General features: G+C 38.5%; 1 protein-coding gene across 1 annotated transcript in view; it reads right to left on the bottom strand.

Moving 5' to 3' along the window:
- EYS (eyes shut homolog) overlaps positions 1-12073 on the bottom strand; it is a 1055438-nt gene that overhangs the window by 12270 nt on the left and 1031095 nt on the right. Inside the window, exon 48 of the mRNA XM_033002767.2 lies at positions 10363-10535. Coding sequence (XP_032858658.1) covers positions 10363-10535 — 173 coding nt within the window. The remainder of the gene's footprint in view (positions 1-10362; positions 10536-12073) is intronic.

Here is a 12073-nt window from a genome sequence, read left to right as displayed (position 1 = left end):
TTTAAGGTGTTCCTGGTGGACTGTGTCCAGCAGACAGATGCACCATTATGCAGGATCCAGATCTCTCACCTGTTATCAGCATAATGACTCGAGGATGCCTCTTGAATGGGTAGAATCAATACAGCTGCCCTTTCTGTTCATTTCCCCCACTAGATTACAGTTAATACTTCTGAGGAAAGTGTATAGATTTAACCTCATAAATTCTCAGTTAGTCTAAAAGTGAATTTTAATCTCTGGAATAAAAATGGATTTATGAAATATTTGAATGATCAGAACCAGGCTTTTGATGAGCTGTTATTCAACCTATGTATATATTCTCATGGAAACACAATATGTTAACAAACCACTCCCATCCTGAACATCATAATAGCTGTTATAATGTCAAAGCTAGGCAGTGTTTGTAGTAATATATTACATAATATCAGACATGTCAAGTTCCTGGTATCTATACTTAAAAGCTAACAGAAATAAAAATAATTTTAAGAATAGCAATTACCCTGGAAAATAAATAGTAATAAAAATTGCTAAACAGATTAGGTGATGTAATTGATATCACTAAAACTTATAGACATTATCAGGTGCAAAAGACAAAATAATACCTAAATAGTTTTAATATGGATTTTTAGGTACTTGTATTTTTTTCTGAAGGTAAGAGACAATGTTCTCCACTGGTAGTTAAAGATGAAATCCCTATACTGATGTCTTGATATTTAAAAATCAATTAGAAATAACAATTCATTTTGTACATAGATATTTTTCTTTATGCATCATTTGGAAATCAGTCTTTTCTTGACAAATTCTTCCACAGTGAGACTTACATATGGAGGTACTGTGTCACAGCAGTCAATCTCATATTAAAATATGATGCTGCTTAAAAGGTCATATCAGGTGAAGTGTACAATGAGTTATCTGAAAGTCTTCATGTCAGATTCAGTTTCACTTTGCCAATGTAGTTAATTCTTTACTGCTTATGAAGGAAGCATGGACAATGACTAACGTGGAAGCAGAATGTTCAGCTGCAGCAGGACTGAAATGCTACATTGCTTATCATTGGAAGGCATATGAAAGGAAGGTTATTATGATAAAAAACCTTGGAGCAGAGAGAGAAGGATGGAAAAAGGTGATTTTATAGTATCACCCAGAGAATGAATTAAATCCATGGTTTTACATTACAAACAGAGTATCAAAAAATAACACCCGCATCTTCAGCAGCAGATATCAGAATGCTTTAGAAGGAAGGTATTCTGATTTATGGATGTCAAATAAAATACTCTATTTAATATACTTCATTCTAAAACTTTCAAGATGCAAACATTTTATTCCATTTTTCTAAAAAAGTGATTTTATTCACAATAAATATATTTTAACAAATGTCAGAAAGCAACATATTTTGCCACAATGCAGCAGGACTAACTACAGGAAGTATTAGAATGACTTTTAATTTGCTTGTAAATTATCTGTAGATCCTGTAGGTACTGATTATATGCATGGAAAACATCTGACTTGACAGTTACATGGAAATGTGCGCCCATATCTCAGAACAGAATGCCTTAACTCTACTGCAGTGCACAGAGATGATCGGTATAAAATTTAATTTTTGCAAAACTGCACCTATAGTTGCACACTTTTAAGGTGAAGAATAAGACAATTTAAGCTTTTCAATTTGCTTTTATGGCAGGCATATGCAAAACTAACATGTCATGTCAAATGCTGAGGTACTTTACTGTTGTTTTCTCGGCACCAAACTTTTTTTTCCCACCTACAATATGAAAATTAGAAACTTGGCTAAACTTGCACAAGACAGTTCCTGTGTTACATATGCTTACTCTAGAGAAACTCTTTCCTAAAACAAAGGAGGTGAATGGATGCCTTTGTCAATCCTAAGAGCTAAATTTGTAGGACTTGTGTTGTGTAACTACTACATTACTCACTAGAGCACTCAGCACTGTGTGGTGCACTGTAAGTACAACAGGCATTTAAGCAAACATTTCTGTTCTGTATTTGATTAATGACTCACTTTTCTAAGCTGAGTACCAGTATCTGATGAAGTTATACATTTCTAAATGATTCCAAGAGAAACTCCAAATCCCTTTAGACCGATTAGAGCTATGGGAACACAGAGTTCCTGAAACTACTATTGCTGAAGTTTTTCTCTCCCTCTACTACACATTAACACCTTTCAGTTTCCTCCTGTTATCCTCATTTGACCAGCCTTGTAATGCTCACACATCCTATTCAACTGCTGTTATGAACAAATCTTTCTAGGTCATTCCTGCACCTGGATTAATTCCCACCACTGAAGCAGAAGTGCTTGTACACATCCTTGTCTACATTTTGATGGCATTACATTTTGGTGGTTTCTTCAAGCAGCTTGTTGCCTCAAAATGTTCAGCGAGTCTATTTTCCTACTCAGCATATGAAGGAAACTTGCAGTGGAAAAGTAAAACAGTGAACACGAAAAATCTGAGCTCAAACTTCAAGATGGAAGCTCGGATGCTGTGGAAGCAGGGATGGGCTACCTAGCAGGAATACAGAGCCAGTGCCTGAGTTGAACAGGGATGGAGTTAGGAGTTTAAACTCAGCAAGTGTGCTTTGAGGCAAGCTGGAGTATAAGAAATCTGGTAGTCTGCATAGTGTTTATGAGAGTAATTGAGTCAGGGAAACAGATTACTATAAAATTGGAGGGATTAATTTTGGTATTAAGACACACTTAGCTGCCTACATATATTATTTATAGGCATGAAAATACCCATTATGGTCAACTATGACATAAGATAGGATTCAGTTGCTTAAACATGTTTGTGACTTGATACTGAGATGCTTTAGCATATCCAGCCCATCCACATGGGCCTGGCTAGTATAACAGCAAGCACAGGGCCTCCTGCCATTGGCAGCCAGAATCTGTGAGGGGTATATGGCAGCAAGTAATCAGGTCCTACTTTCAGGCAACTGAATAGCATCACTGTGCAACACAGTCAACAAATCTAGGAAGAGCTTCACTTTATCCTGAAGCAGCCTTCTCCAAGGCTCCATTCAATTACCTAAATGGGTTATTTTTTCACAGCCTCTATTGCCTTATCCTCATGTGCCATTCCAGAAAGGCAGAGGTGTCCAACAGGTCCTGTGCCATATCTATGGACTCCACCTGGATGCTTTTGGGTACAAGTTTGCCAGGGCATCTCAACAGCACTAAGCATTTGCATTTATAAAAGCTTATTAGCTAAATAGCTTCACTGACTCTATTGACTAGATGTTCATCAACCATAATGGGAACTCATCTATCGAACTGATATGTAGACACTTAAATCCAGATGCCCTGTCTTTAAAACCAGTTCTTACCCTTGACAAAGTTTCTGACACCGAACACTTTCACAAATTAAGGTGACTAGCATATTTTCAGCAAATCATTCATGCTCATAGAGGCAGTCTGAAAATAATTCCAGAGACATCCTGCTCAGTTCTAGCTGTCTGTACCTTGTTCTTACTCAGTTGGGTAGCTGGAGGGAATGGTAAGTGCATGACTGAATTTTTATTGGGACATCATGTCACTCATGGCTGACCTGGTGTGGAGGGCATTACCGTTGTACTACATATCAGTTCCTTCATTCTGTCATGCATGAATTTCACTTGAGTTTATATATGATGAATACATGTCATGTATTATAATAGGCAACTCACTTTATTCTACTTGACATTTTAAATTACACAGATAAATATTACAAAAGCATGTTTTCTTGTGCCTACCATGAATATTAAGTTTACTGGACTGTTACTGATAAATCTGAAAGCTTAGATGGATTTTTAGGTAAAACTTTAACAACACCTTTTATCCTCATAGGACATGACTGCTATAGATACTATTTAAAGATTTTCTCATGTTGTCACAAGGTTGCAAAATATGATTTTGGAAACAGAAAGCTTGATGGAACCAGTGTTGCTTAAATTACTAAAAGAACATAAGTCACTGTGACCCAAAACAACAAACTAGTAAGTGACTGCAGTTGTCCTTTAAATGCTTAAACATAGAAGCACAGGTTTCCAAATAGTAACTATGAAATAGCTTGTGCATTAAGGCAGCAAGTCTAACTGCGTTTTCATTTTTACTACTGACAATTCTTCTCCAATACTGCCATCTATAGAATCTTTCAAATATTACACTTCTGTTCCCTTAAATATGACTATTATCAGGTCTGTGAGATCTCAAAAATAAATAATCTGAAATTATAGGTCTTCTTCATTCCTCTGTAAAATCAAGTAAATGATATAGGACATAAATTTCATATGCTTAGTATCTAAAGGAGTTCTAGCTCATTTGTAAATATATCTCAATATTTAACAGAATGTCAGAGGAACTTCATTGACTTCAAATTTATTTTTGCTCAAGTTTTCCATTGCCTTAAGCAATACTGTTAATGTCAAGATGAGAGACTTGATTTAAACCATTAAAACAAATGGAAAGAAAAAGAAAAAAAAGAAAAGCCACAAATGTTTGGATGCTAGAAGAGTACTTCAGGGAGATGTCATGTATATTGCATTAAACTTTTCTCTAAACCTTCATTATTTGCCATTGCTAGAGACAGGACTATTTGCTGCTCACAGCAACACTATTTTTATAAGAGGAATAAACTGCTGCAATACACTTTAATAGCTATTAGAATATAAACACAGAGAGTCATTATGGATAACATGTCTGTAATTTTAATGTTCACATCTCTTAATTACTAATTATGAGAAAGATATTGTGTTCATATATATAATAATGATGTCCTATAAATCAAACTATCTGCAGCAAAAGGGTTTTAGACTGTTGCTTCTTCCACAGGAAGAATCATCCTTGACACCCAATTGTGGCCACTTTTTCTTACAGTAGTAATCACACTGAAGTCAGTAGGTCTACTATATACTTGCAGAATAGCTGAAATAAATAACCAAACCCTGAGAGATTTCTCCCACTTCAGAAACCCTTTGAGATCTCTAATTACAAAGGTACCCATTGGGCCAAATGGAATAAGCTGGAATTTGGTGTTCAAAGACATACAGTAGACTTCCCAGACAAAGTGGGAGGAGGAACCTCTTGTTGCTTTTGAACATTGTGTGTTAATGAAATAACTAGACTAAATTCCATGCTACTCTGGGCTGACATTTCGCTTCTTAAACAGAAGACAAGTTACAGCTGTCTGGTACTTTGGTTGCAAACTTGAAGTCAAATGGACAAAAGATTTTATTAACATCATATTTGGGTGTCCTGTAGAATGTAACTACTTTTAAAAACCCCTAGATAAACTACTTCCCCCATATTCTTAATTGTGCTGTGTTTGTGTCTGTGGTGGGCTTTTTGGTAGAGGGGAAGGGGGCTACAGCAGTGGCCCCTGTGAGAAGTGTCTCAAAAGCTCCCCTGGTTCCAAGCTGGACCTGCCTCTGGCCAGGGCTGAGCCAATCAGCGACTGTGGTTTCACCCCTCTGATAACGTATTTAAGAACGCGAACCTGGGAGGAGAAGTTGGAGTTGTGAGGAGGGGTTTCAAGGGAGACACCTATGCAAACATTGAGGTCAGTGGAAGAAAGGAGGAGGAAGCTGCAAGGGAGCTGCAACAGAACAGAGACTCCCCTGCAGCCTGCGGTGAGACACCAGAGCCACCCCCCTGCCACTCATTGAGGTCCACAGTGGAGCAGATGCCCACTTGCAGCCCATGGAGGACCCCATATTGGAACAGGTGTCTGTGTCTGCAGAAGGCTGGGACTCTGTGGAAAGAAGCCCCCTCTCTTGTAGTTCGGCACTGGGAGGACTGCAGTGTATGGGAAGGACCCACACTGGAACATCTTGGGAAACACTGCAGCTAGTGGGAAGGACTCGCGTTGGAGAAAGTTCTTGGAGGACTGACTCCCATGAGAGGGACTCCATGCTGGAGTAGGGGAAGAATGCGAGGAGTCCTCCCTCTGAGGAGGAAGGAGTGGTGGGACTGACCACACCCCCCATTCTGTGCCCCCTGTGCTGCTGGTGGGGAGGAATTAGAGAAAACAGGAGCAAAGCTGAGTCAGGGAAGAAGGGAGGGGTGAGGGGAAGGTGTTTTTAAAATGTGGTAATGCTTCTCATTGTCCTACTCTGTTAAGCGTTGTTAGTGTCTGAATTAAATTGATGTTCATTTTCTTCCCCAATTCAGCCTGTCTTTTTCCCATGACCATAATGGGTGAGTCACCCCTCCTTGTCCTTATCTTGATTCCTGAGCCTTTTGCTTTATTTTCTCCTTCCCATTCCTGAGGGGGGAAGGGGCAAGCAAGCAGGTGTGTGCTGCTCAGTTGTCCTCTGGGCTCAAACCAAAACACTAATCCTTGTGGAGTGCTAAGAGTTAAAACTGTGCCAAATCTTGACAATGCTTGGTTGCCATTAATGCACTTCAGGATTTGGGTTAGTTTTGCTGTGTTACTGTTACAGTTGTGACCTTTTCAAACCATGGATCAGAATTACCTGTTACTTTATGTGTCATGAACAGTCTTATAAGTGGTCTGAAACTGGATGGCAATATTAACACTAAGTAAAAAAGACTCCTGCATACATTTTCCATTTCTTTCCTATTTCATTACAGCCACTTTTATTTCTGTGTCCTGGTTCGGGCTGGGGGAGGGAGATGGAAAATGGTATCTCCCCCTTGGGTGGGCTTTCCGAGGAGAAAAGGTGGAGAGTGTAGTTACTAACCCATTCCAGTAGGTGCCCCACTACTCCCAGGACCGAAGATTTTACCATGCCATAAATTAGCGTTACATAATACAGCAAGGCAAAAACCTTAATCCAATTCCCACGGGTAATAAGCAGCAGCATGGGGACTACATATGGTAAGTAATGTGATGTATAACACAACTGCAGCAACAAAACCCACGATTTTAGGAGCCAAGCAAATGACATTATAACAGGATGGGCAGTCGACATTATAACAAACTTGATAGTACACACAGATCAAATCTATTATTATCTCAACACTTTGTGCCCCACGTTGGGTGCCAAAAAGGACTGTTGTGGTTTGAGCCTACTCAGCAGCTAAATGCCACACAGCCACTCACCCACCCTCCTCCCACTTGGGAATGGGGAGGGAATCGGAGGGGCAAAGGAAGACTCATGGGTTGAGATAAAAACAGTTTAATAATAGTAACAGAATAACACGCTGACAGCAGTACCAATGGGTAATGTACAATACAGCTGCTCACCACCCACTGACTGACACCCACCTGCTCCCGGCCAGCAATCCCAAACACAAAGGCCCCACAGCAACACTCCCAGAAGTGGCAGCCCCTCCCAGCCCTCTCCTGCCTTTATATGGTGAGCACAATGTCACGTGACATGGACTATCGGCCAATCCGGGCCCAGCCCTCCAGCTGTGCTCCCCCCGCCCCCGCACACAGGTGAGGGCACTGGGACCTGGGGAGCCCCTGGGGTCTCAGGGTGCTGCAGCACTCCTCCCGCTGCCGAACCAACACCAACGGGAACTCTAGTCCAGCCCCAACCAGGACATTCTGTCAGTATAAATTAATAATTTTGTTGTTTGTTCACATCAGTGTTACCTTTAGAAACCTAAGACACTTGAAGAACCATCCTGTCTTGTGAGCGTTAATGGGTTTGGACAACAGAGTATACCCAAGAAGTAGGTCTTAAATTTCATAGGCATCTTCCTACTGCACTTCTGTTACCAGTGTGCTGCCTACCTGTTAAACCTCTTGATCTTTCTCCTAGAAAGGCAAGTCCTGGCACTTGCTTTGGCAGGCTGAAATATACAATGAAATATTTGCACTCACACTGTCAGACCAAAAAATACCTGTGTGGTACTTGCTGAATATTAATTGATCATGTACAGTCTATAGGAAATTCAGGGTAATTGAAACTGCTACCCTCTCTTCAAGTTGATTGCTTTCTTCTAATTTCCTCTAAAATATATGATTTAATACACATCTTACTGCAACTTCCTGATAATAGTTCTCAGTATTTACTATTTAGCAATGAGCATCGTGAGAGTGAACGAAGTAAGCACTGTGAATTTCAGGCCATATGAGCCATTAAAACTATGTTCTTTAGCTGGTCTTGTTCTGTCTGGGTTGACTCTTGTTCTAACTTAGTTTTCCAACTATTAAACACTTGTTAGTGCAGATCTGACTTCTAAAGATTAACCATAATGAACCATATCTCTGTGTTGACAGTCATTGTATCCTTGCTGGTTTGAGTTGCTGCTCTAAACAGGACACAACACATTACTCCTCAAGAACAGTTGCATCCTCATTTGTAAATATGTGTTCATCTCTTGTGTACATAGTTCATAAAGAACCACAAACATTTTTAGTGTTTGCTAGGCAAGTTAGTGCTTGATTATTGTCAGTTTATGTTTAAGTACCCTTAACATTTGTGGTCAGAATATGTTTCCTTATTACTGTGGTTCTACCCTTATTCTCCTATTTACTCACTTGTTCTCTTGCAATCTGTACTGTTGTACTGTATTTACCAGCTGCTATTGCTTGGTAAAGCCCTATTTGCTCTTACTCTTTGTTATTCTCCTCTGCTTTTTTGACTCATAAATCTCTTCTGTCTTTTCTCCCACTTTTTTCCTTCTTACTTGCACATTCATTAGTCTCCATCATTTAATTTCCCTTTGTTCTCTCCTGGTCCCTTGGGCTGTTCATTGCTCTCTGTCTTTTTTTTCTTTTGGCTCCAATAACTACCATCAATCCAGAGATGAGATATTCAATCTTGATAAGCAGCTGTTTTTTAGCAATTTGCCATCCACTAAAAGTGCAAACTGCGCTTTGAAAAATCTCCTGATAATTCATTATTCTGCCAGAGTAAGGTGAAATGCAGGGCAAAGAGTTTGGTCAGGACCCATATTTCCTATTCATAAAAAGAAAGCTTTTAAATAAAACAGAGAGCAACCCTCTAATGTGTTTACCAGGTAGAGGAATTATAAAAGGATGACAGTCTACAAGAAATACATTTTTCTCTTGCTCAGATATAAGCTATTTGTACTGGTAATAGTGGCCATCACAAGAAGATCCAAATCAGTTCTGAAATCAGAACACAGGAGTGTTTACCTGATTAATTACCTGCTTCATGTATAGCACATGTCCTGGTGATAAGGGTCCTGAATCCAGATGGCATTACTTTTAAAAACCTCACTTGAAATGAGAATTCAAAGTTGAAATGTTCATATAAAGAGCCTTGAAAAGCTGTTACAGCAGAGGCAATAGAGCAAGCACATTCTTACATGGAATAAAGAAGTTAACAATGACTTTCCAGAAGCTATATTCTCTTTGATTTTAGCCTACTAACTGCAAGTGCTTTCTAAAATGGGATTTTAAAACTGTTTCCATCTATAGGGTGAGGACTGCAAATCAGGTTGAATGCAGTTCAACTTGTCAGTTTTGTGTTTAAAACTTGCTCTGTAGGCACAACAAGGGAGGCTGGACCTTGGCAGGTAGTTTGAAAAGGGAGATATTTGACAGTAACTAGAGTTCTCCAACAGATGTACAGAAGGAATGGTTTTCTCAAGGAAAACATAAACTTGTACAATATTAATTTGAATCTAAGTGATGTAGCATAGAGGGTGTGGACTGTACTACATCTCCTTGCACACAGCAGCGCTTCAGACCTTACAGGAAAAGTCCCTGAGCTTGCAGTACCTGTGTTTCTACATTGTTGAATATTCATTTGTGCAGTCTCTCAGAGAAGAAAACAGATAGATAAAGGATTCCTATACATGAGGGTAAGAAATGCAAAACAGGTAAACTGAGGATGGATTCCGAGGGTGACATGTTGGAAGAAAGCCAGGGAGAATAGGCACTTGAAATTTATTACAGTGATATTTGCATCTTTTATCATTATTCTCAGTGCACCCCTACCCAATAGCCGGTGAAGTCAACAGGAACTTCTCCGTTAGTGTCAGTAGAAATTGGATAAGGTCCCAGATGCTTCCTACTTCTGTAGAGTACTCAGAAGTGTACTACTCAGCTCTTAAGTGTATTTCTAAACATGCTTCATTATGGTGAGCTTGGGAATTGAACTAAGCACTATAACACTGCTCTGCAATGCTTCCTGTCCCATTAGCATCTGACAATGCCTCACTGTCCATGAATTTAGTTGAATAATGAGAAAAAATTGAAGGAACAAATGGTGTTAAAATAAGCAGAGTCAGAAAACAACATCTAGCAATTAGTTACTTTAAATTACTTGATTTTTCTAACAGGAAGGAGCACCACATTCTTAAATAAAATCTATTTTGTACTTTGTGTCTCTATGTCACATTTCATTGACATATTACAAAATATTGTATTTTCCAACCTAGGCATTATCACATAACTGTATGTACAGTGTACTGTCCATTTGACATACCTTGTTCACAATAGGTACCGGTTGTTCCAAGAGGACAGTGACATGTGTAGCCATTAGGCAGTGGCACACAGGTACCACCTTGCTTACATAGATGTGGAGGATTGTGCTCAGGTTCACATACTGACACTGTTTCTGTGCAAAATGCACCTTTCCATCCAGTGAGGCAGTCACAGCTACAGTGGGTAAGTGAAAAGAAAGAATGAGATATTATTATCAAAAGAAACCAACATGTCAGTAGCAACATAATCAAGATTTTGAAGTTTGCATACTATATTTAGTCAGCTGATCCAAAAAGGTTAACAGAAAAGTGTAACTTTTTGATATGTTTATTTTATTGTAAAAAGAAAATAATGGGGAATATTTTATTTTGAATATTAGCATTACAATATTAGAATTTGTTAAAAAAAAAAAAAAAAGCTTGTTTCTTTCTTGTGATTTTCCTCTACAAATAACTCAAAAGGCCCTGGCTTTGTAAACTAGGAGGAGACAAAGTCGATATTAAAAGAGAAAGGATAGCAGTGAAGAGCATCCATAAAAATAAAATGAGATGTCAGTATAAGGGAACTGCTAACAATTCCAAATTTCAGCTAGTAACAGGAGACTGTCAGCAGCTGCCTTTCACTTAGTCATTATTCATTTACTAAATTCCTATAATTGGCATATTAGAGGTAGGTCTGGTGAAACACTTGATAGAAAAGAGTATAGTGGATTTGACCAGGAAAGAGTTGGCACTCTGAATACTATGTATCTATGATGGTAATCTATGCCATAAGCAAATTTTCTAAACTGACTGAATCATTGGACTTGAAGAGTAGTGGACAGTAGTGTCCACTACTCTTTATGCCTTTCTTTCATCCAGGCCAGGAGAATATAACAAAAAATATCACACTAACTTGTAAATTTAAAATTAGTATGAATTGTATAGAAATTGTTAAATACAGAATACATATGGAATTGATGTTAAAAATGCCCTTCTTACTAAAAAGAAAAAGTTTAAAACCAGTTAAAATTAAATATTACACATATTTGTATTTTAAAATGTAGTGACATTTTATGATAAAAAAATTGTTTCCCTGAATAAAAGCACTTATTGATTTTTCCCTGGAAGTTTTCTCTCTCAAGGCTAAGAATGAATCCTCATATAGTTTGATTGATTCTTAGTCCATGTCTTTTTGTATATGTGCAAAATCCTGAATTTTTCTTCAAACCCACTGAGCTTCACTTTCTCCATTAACCAGCTCCCTGTTTCTGGGCAAAACATAATGAGGAGTCTGTGAAACTCTGCTGTTTCACCAAACCTTCAGATCAGACAACATCACATAAACAAAGCATAGCCAACAAGCCCTTCAGAGTGATAAACAGCTATTTGGAATGAAGGGGAAAAGAGGACAGGACCTTGCAAAAGCAAAAGCACCTCAATTCATCAAAGTCAGCATCAGAATGCTTTCTGTCTCAGCTATAAATGTTATGCTTTGATGCATGAAAGCTACTGAGAAAGGAAAGTAATTTAACTCCCTGAGTACAAACAGAAATGTCCATTTCTTGTGCTGTGAATCGGGTTGTTTGGACCTGAAGCTACTACTGTTGGACAGCATACACGAAGTTTCTTCCCCTTTCCCTTGCTTGTGTCTGTATATGTTGGTTTAAGTTTCTTTTCATTATTGTTTTTTAGGACCTAACAAAAGTTAGGTCTTTAAATTAGTTGAAAACT

The sequence above is a fragment of the Tyto alba genome, unplaced genomic scaffold (assembly GCF_018691265.1).
Source record: "Tyto alba isolate M040663 unplaced genomic scaffold, T.alba_DEE_v4.0 Super-Scaffold_40, whole genome shotgun sequence".
NCBI classification, from domain to species: Eukaryota; Metazoa; Chordata; class Aves; order Strigiformes; family Tytonidae; genus Tyto; species Tyto alba.
Note: the sequence above shows the minus strand (reverse complement) of the source record. Positions and strands in the feature narration are given on the sequence as shown.